General features: G+C 32.8%; 5 protein-coding genes and 1 long non-coding RNA gene across 7 annotated transcripts; 5 read left to right on the top strand and 1 right to left on the bottom strand.

Moving 5' to 3' along the window:
• Window positions 1-920: 920 nt before the first annotated feature.
• LOC126848147 (uncharacterized) lies at window positions 921-3972 on the top strand. Its single transcript, XM_050588823.1, has 3 exons — window positions 921-1145; window positions 3383-3570; window positions 3663-3972. Exons 1-3 carry the CDS (start codon window positions 1126-1128, stop codon window positions 3821-3823), a joined length of 369 nt encoding a protein of 122 aa, XP_050444780.1. The 5' UTR covers window positions 921-1125; the 3' UTR covers window positions 3824-3972.
• Window positions 3973-6066: 2094 nt separating this feature from the next.
• Window positions 6067-14642, top strand: LOC126853399 (probable ATP-dependent RNA helicase DHX35). The gene is made up of 12 exons (XM_050599517.1): window positions 6067-6330; window positions 6593-6807; window positions 11339-11518; window positions 11745-11885; window positions 11960-12122; window positions 12216-12377; window positions 12627-12773; window positions 12865-13006; window positions 13150-13436; window positions 13650-13955; window positions 14032-14185; window positions 14255-14642. Exons 1-12 carry the CDS (start codon window positions 6303-6305, stop codon window positions 14379-14381), a joined length of 2052 nt encoding a protein of 683 aa, XP_050455474.1. The 5' UTR covers window positions 6067-6302; the 3' UTR covers window positions 14382-14642.
• Window positions 7162-11067, top strand: LOC126857123 (ceramide phosphoethanolamine synthase). The gene has a single exon (XM_050606683.1). The coding sequence runs from the start codon at window positions 8759-8761 to the stop codon at window positions 9854-9856; it is 1098 nt and encodes a 365-aa protein (XP_050462640.1). The 5' UTR covers window positions 7162-8758; the 3' UTR covers window positions 9857-11067.
• LOC126848342 (uncharacterized) lies at window positions 14020-14770 on the bottom strand. 2 transcript variants are annotated; one of them, XR_007687253.1, is made up of 3 exons: window positions 14644-14770; window positions 14295-14373; window positions 14020-14168 (listed from the first exon to the last, which is right to left on the bottom strand). It is a non-coding gene; the product is annotated as an uncharacterized LOC126848342 (long non-coding RNA). The 2 variants fall into 2 exon arrangements; XR_007687252.1 differs by having other exon boundaries at window positions 14295-14449; window positions 14644-14761.
• Window positions 14771-14928: 158 nt separating this feature from the next.
• Window positions 14929-17570, top strand: LOC126848217 (ubiquitin-fold modifier 1). Its single transcript, XM_050588952.1, has 4 exons — window positions 14929-15090; window positions 15246-15305; window positions 16611-16741; window positions 16820-17570. The coding sequence occupies exons 1-4, from the start codon at window positions 15086-15088 to the stop codon at window positions 16888-16890; spliced, it is 267 nt and encodes an 88-aa protein (XP_050444909.1). The 5' UTR covers window positions 14929-15085; the 3' UTR covers window positions 16891-17570.
• On the top strand, window positions 15312-16404 carry LOC126858444 (uncharacterized). Its single transcript, XM_050609165.1, has one exon. The coding sequence runs from the start codon at window positions 15355-15357 to the stop codon at window positions 16306-16308; it is 954 nt and encodes a 317-aa protein (XP_050465122.1). The 5' UTR covers window positions 15312-15354; the 3' UTR covers window positions 16309-16404.
• Window positions 17571-18719: the final 1149 nt, after the last annotated feature.

The following is an 18719-nucleotide window of genomic DNA, read 5'->3' as shown; positions in this document are numbered from 1 at the left end:
TTCGATGGCGTTGGCGTGGATAGTAATCGTAATACGTTTTCATGCTTTCGAACGTGATCTCTCTCTTATGTATAAGACTGTTGTACTTTGGCACTACTCACTGTCATCTATGATCTATCCTCGTATCCCTCCACTGTAACCTCGCTTCGAAGATATAACTGCGATGTCGTGTCTTTTTCTGAAATTCGAATAAATAAAAAAAATAATCAATATCCTTAGATATATTTTATTTATATTATATATTGGATTCCGATGGATTTGTCTTTGTAAAGCTTAGGATCAGCATACCTGATGCGAACGATATTTTTACAAATCATAATGTTACACGATAGAATCGCACGATAACGGCGGAAAAAACAGGACGCATTGAATAAGATATGAGGAACAAGGAATAAATATAACGGTTACGTTCGCAATAAACGATGTATCGATGTATAGGAATTAGGAATTGACCGACACAAACTTCAGTTGTTGAAAAAATATTAACCCATATCTCAATAATCGCATTAACATTTTCACGAATAAAGAAATATAGCTTTATACAATGTAAAAAACTAACTAATAAAATTATTATACTAAATAAAAAAACATCAAATTAAATTCAACAGCAAGTGTACGCGTTATATATTTCTTATCCGTTTTCTTCTCGATTACGTTCGATAACATTATTATAATATTATAATAGCAAGAAAACCTTAGATATACAATAACGTTGAAATAAAGACGATATTATACAACGCGATAACGCAGTTATTCGCGTTAAGACATTAAGAATCGGGAGGGCTCGATTTCCTTTGTAGACGCGAGAAGTGAGACGCGAGCACGGCGCGCGCGCAGGCGAGACAACGACGCGACGGTCGCGCCATCTGTAAACGAGCGGGAAAGAAAAGCGTTTGAAGGCCGCCGGCCCGCCGGCCGGGCCGGAGTCGCTCGGGTCTCGGGCGAATCAGTGCGCGTTTCCCTCTGCCATTTGCGCGTCGGTACGCGGCAGCGGTGTTACCGGAATCTCCGACGTGTGCTTACCGGTGCGTAGAAGACGCGTAACCGCCGTGTAGATTGAGAGGTGTGCTTTTTACAGATTCGGTGCTATTCGTGCGTGGATTTCTCGCGATCAAATCGATCGATATGGCGGACACAGAGGCCAAGTGAGTATATACATGCATCTACCAGTGCATAAATACGCGGTATCGATTCGTCGACGAAGAAAAAAATCGCGCGACCGCGCGCGTACGGCGTCGGTTCCCTTTGGCGCGCACGAGATCACGTTTTCGCTCGATCGGACGATCTTGCGTCGATTTTTCTCTCTTCGGGATTATCATCATCGCCGTCGTTATGATTATTGGATTATTTTCTCATCGCCCTTGTCCGTTTGCTTTCAAATTATCGCGAAGATACTCGTGGAATCGTTGCGAGAAAAGTTGGCGACCACGAGGAGAAGGGGCGACGTGCGGTTCGCGCGGGAGGAGGATCGAGCGTTGTTCCTCTCTCTCTCTCACTACAATATCTTCGCCACGATGATATTCTCGGGCCGATTCGCGGTACGCTTAACGATCGTTGGAAATTACCTGCCCTCGCCTCTGCGCGCGCTACGCGTGCTCTACTTGCGGCGATTTTCATGGCGGCTTTATCGTCGTCCCCGCGTCGGATCCTCTCGCCCTATCTCTCTCTCTCTCTCTCTCTCTCTCTTTCTGCTCACCGTCCCCCGCGACCGCCCGCCCTCGCACGATCAAAGACGAGCGCATCGTGGACGATCGGCAGCGGCCTCGTATTCCTTTTGTCCCTCGCTCTCGGCCACTTCGCTCGTTTGTTTACGTCGCCTATATAGATGACATACGGCGCGCGCGCACACACACACACATACATTCATACAAACAAATCGTACACGCGCAACACGTTTTCCGTGTGAACTACCCTCGTCAGAGAGAACGTCAGAGTAAATACACGAGAACGATTTTCTTTCCTTGTCTTGTCGCGAGAAAACAATGTTTTTTTTTTTTTCACGTGACTCGTTCATTCTCATCGAGAGAAATCATCATCGTATAGCCGTCGGTCCTTTCTCCGCCACGCGCGTCGACCTGAAAGCGGTCGACGACGTATCGATCTGTTGGTTCGCGTCGATTAGACGTCCCTAAAGATAACGTGACGACGATGGCAAGCGGTTTATTTATCGCACGATATTTCCCGCGGAAATCCTTCATCAAGCCAAGTATATACACGATATAAGATGAGATCAAAAATTTTGATCTTGGTGAAAAAACGCGCGAGAAAAGTCCAGAGAGAAGATTTATATATTTATATCCATCTTTAATCAATTATGTATCGGTTTCAATACTGCTTTCAAGATGAATAATAGCGGTTAGGGATAACGGCATTCTTTACGTTTCTACGCACGCGTAAAAAGACCGATGTTGAAAGAGAGAATATAAAGAGAACGCGTGTATATTGCATGTTATGTATTATATGTGTATATATATATATATATATATATATATATATATATATATATATATACCTATATATACCATACGCAAGCACGATTCGTCACACTGAAACCTTCGGTGCGGATTATGTGAATGTGCGATGGTAGTGGTAGTAGTAATAGTGTAGTAATAGAAATAGTAATGGCGGTGGTTGTTTTGGGACATGGAGACCTGAAGGGGAAAGAGGGAAGGAGGATAATATTAACCTCACTAGATGTCGCCACAGTTGGCGGCGTCCCTATTTCCTACCTTATATCGTTGAGAGCTAGCCAGCCAGCCACTGTCAAAGTCACTGTCACTGTTCTCCAATTTACATACGATTTTGTGTAGCTATATTGCGGATAAACTTAAAATGTTATTAAAGATTTGAAAAATACAATCAACAGGTTGGCTTTATAACCTAGGCTTGACGTTGATTTCAAAAAAATTCCTGTGTATCTTTAGCAGATTCCTTTCTAGGCTTTCTAGGCAATTTATAACTGTCCATAACATTCTAAAATAATTTTAAATAGAATTGAAAAAGTCTGTGATAGCAAATTTATGAATTTCTTAAGAACCTTGAGAAATACTTGGTAGGAGTTCTAGCACTGCCCTCAATATCACTAAATATTTATAGGAAATTAATTAGATCTAGAATCAAATATGGAGCTTTCATCTGAAATATCATATTGCAATATTTATTGGAATAAAATTAAAGTTATCCAAAACCAGGCAATTAGATTGAAACAGAAATTGTTGTTCATGAACAGCTAAAAGATCTCTCGATTTTAGGTAGTGCAAACAATCTCAGCTTTAAATTTTGAACCAGCAAAGATTCTATATTCTCATGTGAAACAATGGTTATAATTTTTTTTGTGTTATGTAAAATATGCTATACTTATATTATTGCTTATTGTTTCCAGGGAAACCAAAGTCACTACTCCTCAGAAAAAGGTAGTTGAAGAGAAAGTTGTCGAAGAGGAAGTTGTTGATGAAGATTCAAAAGCATCTGAAAATGGGGACACAAAAGAAACCAAAGAGAATGGCTCAAGCGAGGAGAAAGAAGTTGATGAGAAAGAAGCAGAATCTACGGAAAATGGGGATTCTACAGGTATTTATTAAAAGATATTGTCATATAATTAGAATTCAAAGAGAAACGCTTGTAGTAATTAATATATTTCTTTTTTTTTTATTTAATTTTAGATGCTCCTGCCGATAGCTGTTGCGTAAAGAGGAAATCAACGGCTGGGGCTGATGCAGCAGAAGATGCACAGGATGGTGCGAGTCCCGAGAAAAAATCGAGACTCGATGAAAAGTGCGTCGAAGCCGAGAATAACGGTGATGCAGAGGAGGCCACGGCCTAATATTCTCTTATGTTTATTATTGACAGACAGACCTAATCTATAGACGCAATTTTAACTACCGAGTGTGAAGCCAGGCAGATCATCTGTGCATTTTCGGAAAAAAGATGGCGAGTATATAAGAGAAAAAAAAAAAAATACAGAAAAAAGAACATTTGATGTTTATTGCATTAAAGACTTTCTGTGTTCAGGATGCTTGTGTGTCTTTCACAGTATTTCTTATAATAAATTGGCAATATCGAAAGGAATCCGACATTTATCAAGAAATCATGGTTACATGTGATTAATATAAACCTTAAACCGTGTTCTCTCTGTACTGGCATCCACTGCATACATATTATATATTCACTTAGCGTTAGAATTTTAAAATAAGGAAGTATACTGATAATGTTTAGAAATAATATATTTCTAATTCATCAAGAGAGACAAACGATGGTGCGGTGTCTGGAAAATGGGTACATTGTGCAACATAATATTTCCACCTACTGCTAGTCCTCATTGTTTCCGACGCACAGACATATATTGTAGCTTATACATATAGACACACACACACACCTTGGACTATACATTGGAGATAGAATACGGATATTTTTCTGCGAATCAAAATACATTCCCGAAAATAGATAATGACTTGTAATGTTACGACTGTTCGCCGATAAGAAACTGTTAAGAGAGCGTCATTTCTATAGCTGACATTAAACATACATATTTAAATATTTTATTTAACTGTAACTTTTACAAGAAAAACTGGACAGTTTAGACTTTAGGTAAACTATTTTGCATTAAATTCTGCTAACACATATAATGTGTTTATGCAAAAATGATTCTTTTCTTCTTTTTTCAAGAAATTACTTTCCAAAAGAGATCTATTATCTATATGTGATTTCTGAAACGTGTGTGGTCGTTTTTAAAAACTATAATATATTTCTTTTTATTGTATAATTTGTCTTACAAGGCGTGCAGTATATACATAATTTGTCTTTTACCACGGTGTCGTACATTGTGCTCTTGGCATCATTAATGCTTTTTTGCTTGAAAATATCTGCTTTTGAGGCCAATAATAGCTAGACGCATCGCATCGTAGTTTTGTATAGAATTATATACACAAATGCATTTTAGTGAATCAATTAGTAAAAAATACACAATCATACGCGTTAAATGAAATTTTATATTCTTATAATTTTTTTTATTAATTTGCGCAATTTTTTCATATTAGATTTGTAGAAAAGACATTTTAGTAATAATGTATTAAAGCAACAACTGTTTTTTAGAGTTAGAGAGAAAATGTATAATATATTTTAATATTAAAATTGTTATATTTAATAATACATCCGATTGTGTATTTTTTACTAACTATAAGGCATTTGTATATATATTTTATATGTACATATTCATATTCATTATATTCATATATACATGAATATGTATATTATATACAAATATTAATTATATGAATATTTTTTTAATCAACAGTGATGCATAAATAACTAGATGCGATGTATCTAGCTTTTATTGGACTCGAAAACGGTTATTTTCAGGTGAGAAGAATTAATGATGTCTATGTATGTATACAAACATTAATGAGTAAAAAGAATTGGTTTGAATTTTAATAACATATTAGAAAATTATAGTCTGATAAAAATTGCAGTTGCCATAAAGTTGGAAAAATTATTACAATTTTAAAATTGATTGATTTAATTAAATTCATATTAGCTATTGATTTGTAAATTATATTCAAAATAATTAAATAATTGTCAGACAAGTTATCACTTTCCTTTAGTTGCGTTTGTAATGTTATATTAGTTTCAAAAGTTCCAATATTTTATTTATCGCAGAAATATCTCAGTCATACAACAATTGTTTGTATAATTTTCAACATTATTTTGTTTGCAATAAATATAATTGTCAATCAGTGGAGGTAATAAATGTATGTTTAAGATTTAAAATGATAAAAATGTGTTCAACAGCTAATACAAATAAAGATGGTTCTCTATATTGCATAAAATTTATTTCCTCCTATACAGTGATAATATTAGCATAAAATTTTTCAAAAATATGTTTATATACAAGACAATATGTATTATTTTTTTCATTTACAATCCTGAATACTTGCTGTAATTATATATTTTGCAGACATATGAAAAAGAAGATATTTCGAACAAAACGTATTTGTGTGACAGTAGCATATCACTCGCATATATAGATATTAATTTTATATATAATTTCGTGTAATCGTTTTAATAAAATTCGCGGGTAACCACTTTAAGTGACAAAGCAAGAGCCATCTATCATGCAAGTGAAAACTTGCCATTGTAATTGTTTAGATTTTAGATAATGACAATATTAGATACTTTCATAGTACTAACATGCAGTTATATTTAATTATTAATTGTATTTTGTTTGAACAATTTATAATTTTTCGTTTAATGATATATGTATAAATTTTCTTACGTTAAAAAGTGTGTTTCAATCTCCTCTAAAAATGTTGCGGCCGTTTTTCTCTAAACCAGGTAAGGTTATGTTGATCAAATGTTTATTACATCAAATTATTTTCTGTTTTTATGTAATAAAATATTAAGATTTGCAAAGTATGCCAGATCGAGGTAAATAATGATTATATTTATATTGTCATCAGATAGATGATTTTGAAGATTTGTAATTGAATCTAATCTATGTAGTTTAATGAAAATATATTAGAAAATCATGTTATCTGCAATCTATAAGTTGTAAAAAAGAAACATCAATTACTTATTCAACAACTTTATTAATTAGGAGAAAGTATGTGGCAGGAGGATAAGCCTGATATTGATGCCCACTCGTCAACACAATTTGTTTACAATGCGCATCATTCACTTGCACTTGACATGCAGCGTCAACGATTACCCATATTTAAAAATAAGGATCATATTATTTATTTATTGGAGAAATATCAGACCTTGGTTTTAGTAGGCGAAACAGGCTGTGGTAAAAGCACACAAGTGCCTCAGGTGAGACTCAAATGTGTAATTTATATCTTTTAGATAAGAACACTTAGAATCTGTAGTGCCATATTTATTGTATTTATATAAATATTTTAATTTCTATAAATATAAAAATTAATAGATATTTGCAAACTATCTCATTAAAACAGTATCAAAAAGAGAAAAGAAATGATTCCTTTATTCAAATTATAAAATTCTGTGGCATCTTCTTGAATTATTTATTTCTTCTAAAGATACACACAAGTTATTAAAAAAATAATTTTATTACTCAATTAGATATTTTTACTCAATTAGATTTTTTATGCTCCGTCCTATATATATATACTCTCTCTCCTAGAGTCTATATAGACTCTCTCTCCCTATGTATATATATTCACATATATTTGCTTATATGACACGATATCATATCTGTTATATTTGATAATGTATCACATGATATCCTATCTTTAATATCACATAATACAATCTAAATATTCTGAAAATGGTTAAATTTACAAAATTTTATTGCATATATTGTTGGAAATTATTATCCAACGCAATCTATATTTATATACCAAAAATATACAAGGAATACAATATTTATCATGTTGGCCTCAAACACTGAATAAGTTGTTGTCATCGATTATTCACGCACTATGGAAATAAATATTTTTATTCTCGCCTTGCGATTTACATTCAGTGATAGATGTGACAAACATTATTAGCAATAGCATTTTCCATTTGTATACATATATACGACCTCTTGACATCTCAGAATGAAATTCAACACCGCGCAATTCTATAAATAGAATTTCACGTACGGGAGTTCTGTAGGTCTTATGATTTAACTATAAAGATTTAACCGTGGAGATGGCCTTCAGAGATTCGAAGAAAGTATACGAGAAAAGACGCTTCTCTTGCTTCTTCTGTCATTCTTATCGTGTTTGTTTTATTTCTGGAGCTCCTTTCTCTGCGATCAGTACATTTTAACAGTCCGCGTCAATATCCGGTGGGCGCGTCGAGTTTTCTTGTATTGGATTAGAAATAGCCGTGGGTCGATCTCTAATATTGACCTATTATAGAATGGAGTGAAGCCTGTGATCGAGGTAACAACGGCATGACGGCTTGACGGCAAGCTATCTCTCTGTCTCTTTTTTCCCCTCTCCCCACCGTCCCTCTCTCTCTCTCCTCTCCGTTAAGCGTGGCGCGACCGCGTGGCTCGACGATTGTACGACGATCGACGACCCTGAAAGAGAAAAAAAAAAGTCAGTGGCGGGATACACGCGCGTGTCTGACTGCTGTGTCCCTAGCTCTTGTACCAGATAGAGCGAAAACATTGGACGACGCGACGCCATAATCTGATCTATGAGGAAGCCTAAAGTTATATACTGATAACGGTTACAATTAAGAAACATATGAAATATTTCAGAATATCGCGCGACTACGACACGACAGAATGAAATTCAATGTGCAAGAGTATATCTCCAATTTCGACGTCGAGAAGTGATTTTAATTTTTATTACAAGACAGTGTCAGTGTTTATTATTGAACATCGCATCACCAGGTCAGTTTTTTACGATGCAAGAAACGATTTTCTTCAAGCTATTAACGCTTTATTACATCAAGATGAAAATATGACTCATCGAAAAATATCGTGGAATGTATTCAGAAACGAGAAGAAGTTTTATCGTAAGAATATTCCCCTGGCAATCGATCCGTGCCGAAGCAATGAAAATGTACATACTTTGATAAGATTTTCGTGAGACGTGACGCCCATTCCCATACAAGCTGAATTCAGAACATAACAACGCTAACTGATAAAGGATAATAATCGATCGTGACAATAAAATATACAAGCTCTTTTTTTTAACTAAATCAAGAAATAGCGATATGAAATAATTAAAGTTAAATTAAAGAGTTAGTATGCTAATTGACTGAAAACAAGAATATTAAGAGAAATAAAACAACAAGTGATGCAATGACGCAATTTTCGAAGATGTGGTTGCCTATGCTAATCAACAAGACATTCCTGGTGCTTCTGCTGTTATTCTTAGTGTATTTCATCGGAATGGATCTACTACTTTACTTCAGGGTGCAGGATTACGATGTGCGTCCGCGCGTCGAAAACGATACGCGGATTTCGTCGTATTCTTCGCCAATCTTGTGCGATGTGAATCCGATTTGTACGGTGACGGTGAAAGCCATGATGTTGGATCATCCTAATCACTACATACTGAGTCCCCTGGCGAGCCTGATAGATCACCTGCTGGGCATCAGTCGTCTTTGGACGTGGCTGACGCCGAATATCATCAGCGTATCTCATGTAGTGGTGGCTATAATTGGGGCCAGATACATCACACGGAATTCTCTCTCTCACAGACGAGTAGGTGCCATCCTGTTTCAAGTCAGAGTCTGGCTGGATAATCTGGACGGCCACGTAGCCAGGATGAGGCTCAATATTGTCGGCGAGAGATCGGATTTTGGCTCCATCGGTTACTTTGTGGACGGTGTTTGCGATGGCCTCGGCTGCATCGCTCTCGTGGTTGCGGTATTTCTATTTTTGAAACGCAATTCCAATCGCCGCGCCGGCTACGAACGACTGCCCATTCGAACGTCATTGACGTCCAGTACCGTCTCCTCCGTTCCGTTCTGGAAATCGCCCTTGTATAACATGTTAATGGTGGGTCTGCATTTTTCCCTGACGAGCATCGCTTGGAATCGATATATATCCGTATATCAGGATCTTTTGGAGACCGACAGCAGTATTCTTCCGATCAACCGAAAAGATCTCTATGATAGGCAAACCATCGTCTTCAGGAGCCCCTCGTTCTGGGCTATCACACTTGCCTGGAAGACCTTCAATTTCCACGCGATGATGGATTTCATGCTTCTGTCAATATTCCTCGATCGCATCTGGGAATACGTTAGACTTGTATGGTGGCAGCTACCTTCCGTCCTGTTATTACTTGTTCTTATCAGCGAGTTTCATTATATTAACGCGTATGCTTATGTGGAAATATCACCGTTGAACGAGAGTTTGCGATTCTTCTCCTTGTACGCGCTTCCTAGTTCATGACAATTTGTCATTCTTGTTGTGAATATTTTGTACATCTGTAATGATAATTATTCATTTAATGAATTTATAACCGCGCGTCTTAAATATTTATTATTTCTTAAATTATAATTATGTGATTATATATGATTTCTTATATAATTTATTTTTTTCATATCTGTTTCTAATTATTATTTTTTTTTTTAATAAAATTTTAAAACTGGTTTGAGGAAAAAATTTTTTAATTAAACAATATATGAGACTATATATTGTGAAGATTTTTGAATTAACTAAATTACTATTAATTGTATTTTTTCGAAGTAATGTTGCAAATATTTACGTTTTTGAAAACAATAGTTTATAATTAAAAAATTTACACATTGAACAATTTTAACAGTCAAAAACATCACAATAATCATTAACAATAGTATTAAAAAGTAGAATAAAAAATTATATTCCATGGAACAAAACAAAGAAATTAAAGACTGAAAAAATTCGAAAAATATTGTAGCTTTGAAAGAAAAATTGTTTGATATATTTATAAATAAGTAAAAACTAAGATTTCACATTTTGTATGTATTATTAATGTTATAATTGGGTTGGCTTTTTATTAATAAAATACATATATAATATGAAGAGAGAAAAAGAGAAAGAATATAATATATTTCAAATATAGATTGTATAAATATTTAAAAATGTATATATTAATATTATAAAAATACATACGAAGTGCAAGTTTTCTATAAATATAATACATATATGTTATAAGTATGTATTCTTAAATTCTGTGCGCTATTTTCATAAATGATACTGAAATTTTTATATGTGTTATTTTACTTCAATGTACAATATAAACATAGCTTTTAAGCGAAAGTCAAAGTTCTCGCAAAATAACATTTGAAATTTTTCTTTTTTTTTTTATCGTTACAAGACAATTGTCTTGTATCTATGTTTTAAATAGGTCAGTTATTGATTGCAGTTACGCATTTTTATCTAATCCAGTGCCAAGAGTGTTACCTAACTGCAACACGAATAAAACGAATGTATGCAAAAACTTGTTACGTGTACGAAAGGAAATAAACTAAAGTTCGCAATATTCCGACAATCAATGTCGATAGATTTGCATTTGAGATATATAAGGTTTCCCACGTCGAATTTTAACGGCCGATTTTTGTCTTGTATATTTTTATATAACAAAAATGTACAATAAAATGTTTTTATATAAACAATTTCTGAAATATGTTTTTATTTTGTGTGCCTTCTTCGCCTAAAAAATCCCATATTGTAACAATAGATTTTCTAAAATTACACATAATTTTTCAATGGTATATATATTCACCTTTGTGTACATATAGTAATTAATTTATTTATATACATACAATAATATACATATATCATCCACATTTTCATCAAACAATTAATATTTTTTTATATATAATGAAATGTTTTGAAACGAAATAATATCGCTATATGTGTATGTATAAACTATATTTATTATTTCTCCAGTACCTTTTTGAAGCAGGATGGTGCGCAGACGGAAAAAAGATCGGCATCACGGAACCTAGAAGAGTCGCAGCTACTTCTCTAGCGAATCGCGTGGCCGATGAACGCAATTGTATTTTAGGGACCACTGTGGGTTATTGTATACGCTTCGATGATTATACCGATGAAACGACCAAGATTAAGGTGCGATATCATGAGACAAATACAACGCAAACACGATTTTTACTCGGAAACATATAGTTTAATTTGTTGTTAATTTGTTGAAAGAATACATTCTTTTTCTTATACTTGAATTTCATATATAATTTATATTATGATAAATCAGAATATCAGTGTTTATTTTACAGTTAACATTTATGCATATTATTTTGTTATGAAGATATCGTAAACCATAAATTATCCTTTATAGTACATGACAGAGGGTATTCTTCTAAGAGAATTAATGAGTGACCCGTTATTGACAAGCTACTCAGTCATTATCTTAGACGAAGTGCACGAAAGAACGCTCTTAACCGATATCATAATGGGATTACTGAAAAAAATAATCAGGGTAAATTTACTGAGATATTTATTGAGATACATAAGTTCCCTCGAAACTCGATAAATTTGAATTAATTGTTGCAGAAACGGAAAAGTCTGAGAATTATCGTCTCATCGGCGACGGTTGATGCGGAAGAACTTCGAGACTTCTTTAATGTAAATATGACCAAAGACTCAAGCAAAGATAGCGCTATTATAATGAGCGTCGAGGGGCGATTATACCCGGTAGATGTTTTCTTTCTGAAAGGTATACATAAAACGCAATTCGTGGCTCATTTATCGTGACTCATTTATCGTTATGACTCTTCTATTATTTAATTAAAACTATATCGTGTTACAGAGCCAATGGCAAATTACGTTAACGGCGTAGTAGACACCGTTCTAAAAATACATGAAATGGAAGAATCGGGCGACATCCTGACGTTTCTCACGGGACTCGACGAAGTCGACCAAGCCGTCTCTCTCTTGTCGGAACATGCGAAGCTCATAAAAGATGGTAAACGTAAGTGGACGATTGAGTAGTCTTTAAAACTAGCGAACCTATTATCTTTTTCAGCAATATTTTAAATTAATTCTCTATGCTGTTTTGATATTTCTCATTATTTATTGTAATGAGAAATTCGAAAATTTATATTGTTACTTGACACTTTGTTGGAGAAAAAAGAAAATTTTAATATATTAATGATTTTTTATAAAATTAACAATCTATTTTCCCTCTTCTCTGAAATAAATAATATATATTATTTTTCAGAGAAACTGCTTCCATTGCCGATGTACGGATCACTTCCAAATGCTGAACAACTGAAGGTGTTCTGGAAAGTCGCCAAAGACACTCGCAAAGTTATCGTAGCGACTAATATTGCGGAAACGTCCATTACCATTCCAAATATTGTTTATGGTATGTTAGCTATGCACTCTTTTTCCTCTAGATTATAACTCGGCGCTTTCGACTCGATGACATAACGTAACTGTGAACTTGTAATGCGTAGTAATCGATTGCGGTTTCGTCAAGATACCCTGGTTTGAAGCGGAAACACAAACGAATAGTCTTGTTATCGTACCCGTATCGAGAGCTTCCGCCGACCAACGAGCCGGTCGCGCAGGTCGCGTTCGCACAGGAAAAGCATTTAGGTAAAGCAAGAAAACAAGCAAAACTAGCATGCATTTCATATATTTTTATAAGTAAGATACATTATTTTATCATGATTAAACGTGTGATTAGAGAAGCTATAATAAAATATTTTACGATCTTATAATACTAATAATAATAATAGATTATATACGGAAGAGGCTTACGCTGGATTGTTCGAAGCTACACCACCGGAAATGCAACGATCGGATTTAGCGCCGGCAATTCTACAATTGAAAGCACTGGGCATCGACAACGTATTGCGATTCAATTTTCCATCTGCGCCGCCAAGCAAGAATTTAGTTACGGGATTAGAGTTGCTTTACGCATTAGGTGCAATCGATAATAATGGCGATTTGACGACACCGTTAGGCTTGACGATGGCAGAGATGCCTTTGGAGCCAGTGTTGGCAAAATCCTTAATCGTCTCTGGTAATAGCAGTTATATTAACAATTTTGTTAAGTTTCTAAAGTAGTGGATAAAAATATAATGTAAATAATGATGAAAAAAATTTATTCTAAATATGTGATATCGAGTAGAACCAAAATTCTTTTCTCAATCTCTAAAATATATTGCTGTAGAATGAAATTATAATTAAGGTAATAAATTCATTATAATAAATTTTTTATTTACATGGGTGATAGGTGAAATGGGATGTTCTGTTGAGATTACAACGATATTAGCCATGTTGCAAGTTCAAAATATTTTCATACAACCCGGCGGAGGACAAGCGGCTCTGAAAGCGAGAATAGCGCATCGCAAGTTTGAGGTGGAAGAGGGAGATCTTCTTACTTTGCTAAATGTCTATACAGCTTTTGAACAGAATAAAACGTCTGCCTGGTGCCAAAAATATTTTCTCAATCACAAGGCTTTGCGGAGAGTCATAGAGATTCGTACGCAGATACACAAGATGTTGAAACGTTTGGACATTCCGCTGACTTCTTGCAATGGTAGAATTTAAATTTAATTAGAAATGTAATCTCTATTAAATTCTGATCGAAAATAAAACTATTGTCGATATTTTAGGGAATGTTCAACAAATTCTCAAGTGTTTGACAGCTGGTCTTTTTCCTAAAGCAGCATATTTACATTATACAGGTGTGTACAGAACAGTTCGAGGTAATAAGGATTTATATATTCATCCGAATAGCTGCTTGTATACTCTGCAACAACCGCAATGGTAAATACAAGAAAAATTCTTTCTTTGCACTTATTAGAATTTTTTGTATTCTACTTTATCTTATTCTAGGTTACTGTTTTGTGAAATTTTGCAAACGAATAAAACTTACATGAAGGATTTGACTGTTATTCAACCAGAAATGTTATTGGAAGCAGCGCCACATTTTTATCAAAGTACCTCTATCGAATCTGTTTAGAATATGAGAGCTAATAAGCAGATGTACATAAGCAAAAGTATCATCTTACATATGTAAAATTTTGTTATCTATAATGAATGTAAAAATATAAAATATGATATATATTAAAACAATATCAGTATTTTCCAAGTTCACAGTTGCATTTTGGTGTAAAGATTATGAAATTGTATTCATAATCTTTTATATTTCATAATAATTATTTAATGTAAAAAAAAAACCAGTTTTTTGTATCTCTGTTAATAATAAATAATTTTAAACTTACGAATGTGTGTGCATGTGTGTGTTAGATTTTGTATTTTGCAAGTTTATTCAATTCATTGGTTGTGTTTGTCGATCACATTTTCACCTTCAACCTTAGAACAAGTTAGTGGTTAGGGATTGGGCAAGCTTTCTGTTCAATAAAAATATGTAGATTTTATGACTATCAAGAGTGAAATAAAAAATAATTAAAGAATTTCTTCCGTATCTGTAACATCGCAATACTAAACCGTGATTATCCAATTATAGTTATATGAGGTTGCCAATAGGTGCGCTGCAATTTACCCGCAGCTGTTAGCTGTTAGGTTTCCAATTGTAGCCAATGGTTGCTTCGTCTTACTTTACCTAAATAGAGGTTAAGTCTTATTAAAAATTGCAAGCATTTACAAGTGTTTACAGTTGGATAGCATTTGGAACTATTTTTATAATATATTCGTTAAACAACTATGGCGTATGTATTTTATACAATTTTTATAATATCAAATTAGAAAAAGCGAATGTATCCAGAATATATATATATTAGTCTTGATGAACCATATGTTCTGTCAATTTGACATTCCTATTAAATGAATGCATAACGTACTGATGCAAAATATTGTGTTCCAGGTCAAACAAAGTTACTTTCAGAATAACTCTTACGTCTGATCCCAAGCTGCCATACAAAGTGTAAGTGGCTGTTTAGGATAAATTTTGTGCCTTAATTACTTACAATAGAATGCAAGCTGTCAACCCTGAAATTTTTAAGACGATCGATGTGTTTTTCACGCTTCTGCAAAGTCCGATCGTTAGTGAACAAATGACCGTAGAAAACATGATACAAGCTTTTAATTGTGCCTATTTCATTGAAGTTGCAATTAAAAAAATACAAGCTGAGAAGAAAATATTGACATTTGAAGAATATTTGCGTTGCAAATCAGAACGAAAATTATTTCCACAAAATCGGAATATCACATGCTCTGATTTGGAAAAAGCTTGTGATAAATTATTAGAACGTTATTTAAAGGATAGTTACATTCCCACTGAAATAGTAGATGAATATTTAAAATTGTACAGTCAACATTTTGGTTGTGATAGATTAAATGCTTTTTTGAATCAAGTAATAAGTAAATCCCTTGCTACAAATATGATTATAGAGTCTTTAGAAGAATTAGGAGTACCACTGTCTAATATGGAAGATGAGGCATTAATTATGACATGGCAAATGGCAATAGCTAATAAAGATCAAAGTGAAGTAGCGAAATGTATAAACAAGATGTTAAGTGATGGTCATGTTTCAAAATTGGTGCATTTAACAATAGAATCGCATGATGATGTAATTAGAAAATTAATTATACAAATTTTTAGTTCAAAACTAATTCACTATGATCCCGAAATATGCATAGCTTTTGCAAATACTGAGAAGAAATTACTTTTAAAATTACTTCAAGACAATTGCTTTTGCATAGATTTTATTGATGCAATATTCTACTTTGGTCGAAATATGTACTTGGTAGATGGAAAGTGGTGCTCAGATTTTAAATTTGAATATAAACATCTTTGCAAAATAATGAAAATTTTATTAGGTGGTCCTCGTGTAATTTGTGAACTTGTATACAATAGAATATCTGCTGTTAAAACTCAACCAGATAATGAGATATGGAATAATATTGAAACAGATATCTTGAGTTGACTTTACAGATTTAATATATGATTTGTAACAACAAATTATTTTTGTACACAATTTGTAAGAAAAAGGAATAAATAAATTGCTTCTATTGCAAATAAATCTATCTTGTTAACAGAATAAATTATCACCACATTTTTATATTAAGAAATATTAAAAACGTTACATAAGAGATATATATTTACTTTTGTATACATTTTTTTTGCTTTATATAATATATTTTTTTTATATAATTTCTTCAATACTTCTACAATTTCTCTCTAATATCTCCAAAATATAAAATGCATATATTATTTCATTAATTGCAGACTTAGTGTACCAGAAGTAACTCCATTTAGTGCTGTAGTACAATTTGCTGCTGAGGAATTTAGAGTGCCAGCAGCTACATCAGCCATAATTACAGATGATGGTATAGGAATCAATCCTCAACAAACTGCAGGTAATCCTTTTTTTCTAATATATTGCAATATCTCTGTATTACATGTACAATGATCAATATTATTGTATATGTTTTCAGGCAATGTATTTCTCAAACATGGCATGGAACTCAGATTGATTCCCAGAGATCGTGTTGGATATAGTAAATAATTCATATATTATATATTTATTTTTATTACATTTTTTGCGCATATAGCGTCAATAATAAAAAAAGAAAAACATAAGTTAATGCTAAATATTATAAAATTGTATATATCACATGATTATATGAAAAGTTACATTTATTCATAATAAAAACATTCCATGTATGCTTTCTGAACTAATTGATGTAAAAAGTAGTACTGCTGTCTAAAAGTCTATGATTCTAATATAAAAATTTTTATTATAATTACATAAAAAATTAATAAAAATACTTTTTATTTTATACTTCTCTGAAATGTAGCGTGATTAGATAGAGAATACTGGAAATGGATATTAGAATTAAAAGTGATTAGAGATTTTTGATAAAAAGATTTTATAGCTGAAATACATGAATGGTATAAGATTGATATAAAGGTTATTATTATATAAAATTATTTAGCGATCATTTACAGAGCAGAAGATCGAGTTGCGAAAAACTTTCAAAGTGTCTCGTACAGTTTTGTCGGATCTTCATCTCGTAAATCTTGTGCTGTAAAAGATTGTGCTCAACTATTCGTACTCTGGTCATGTAAACAGATTTAAAAAACTGGTTACAATGCAAAATGGTTAAAAATCTAAATTGTAATTGTGCGAAATATTTAATACACGCGCGCATATAGTCGAATAAAAAAGGTACATAAAAATATTAATACTGTCGTATCTAATTTCTTCATTCATTCATATAAAGATCAGAAGTATGGACGATATAAATAGCAAATTTTAATGAAAATTTATCTTATTCTCCATCTTTGACACAAGTTTAGAAAATTTGTTAATACTTTCGAATGCTTTTTGAAACATCTTACATCTTATAGATCTAAAATATGCAAGATACAAAAAATATCATTGGTAATGGATTTTTGGCACTATTCTTCAAGTATATGTGCCAATGTATATAATATATGGTGAAAAAGTTTCGCCGAAATAAAGATTTTTTTTTTACAAAGAAAAATGATATCGAGATTTATAAATTGCTAATTATAAAACTTTTTTAATTAGGATAATATTATCACTTTTTATAATCTATAACACAAAAAAACAAAATATTCTGATCTAAATATTCGTGTAAAAAGACAAAAAAGATCGATTATTAAATGTAGTATTCTATCTGATAAAGAATTATAAAAGAGACCATTTTCTACAAGTTAATATTTGAATCTTTGAATCTTGCAGAGAGTTCAATCTGTAGTACGTCATCGAGACGTAAGTTCGTAATATGATTAAGTTATTGGCTTACGACTTAATGTCTATTACGCGTCGCATTTATCAGTTACCTTGTATAATGTTCTTTTTTTATATGTGCGTATAAGGATATGAAATATCGTAAAAAAATCTGTTTCACAATTTCTGCAACGACAGTGTTGCTGTACGATTTGTTTGCTGTATTATCACATATATATACGATAGATTATATGACATATACATTGAGACCATTATTGACACTTGGCATTGCCAAAATAAAGATATCTGGCACTAATGCAGCATTATAGGATAAATAAGGAATGTTGACTTCATTGAGAGGAATAATTACATTTAAAGACCTAATATTGATACTACATAATACTGGTTTTTTTCTTTCTATTAATGACAAATTGGATGTTTATCGCAAATGGCACATATTTTGAATTTTCTTCCTGATTTACACAGAAAATCTTCCAGTCTAACACACTTTGAGTTCCAGTAAATAATTAAATACTCGTCAATAATTGTCTCTGATAAAATTGATATTCATTCACACTTGGTACTGAAAGCGTAATGAATATACTAGCATATTTGTTCTAAAAAAAATTATTCATTCA

The sequence above is a fragment of the Cataglyphis hispanica genome, chromosome 1 (genome assembly GCF_021464435.1).
Source record: "Cataglyphis hispanica isolate Lineage 1 chromosome 1, ULB_Chis1_1.0, whole genome shotgun sequence".
Lineage (NCBI taxonomy): Eukaryota > Metazoa > Arthropoda > Insecta > Hymenoptera > Formicidae > Cataglyphis > Cataglyphis hispanica.
This window is presented reverse-complemented; position numbering and strand designations above follow the sequence as displayed.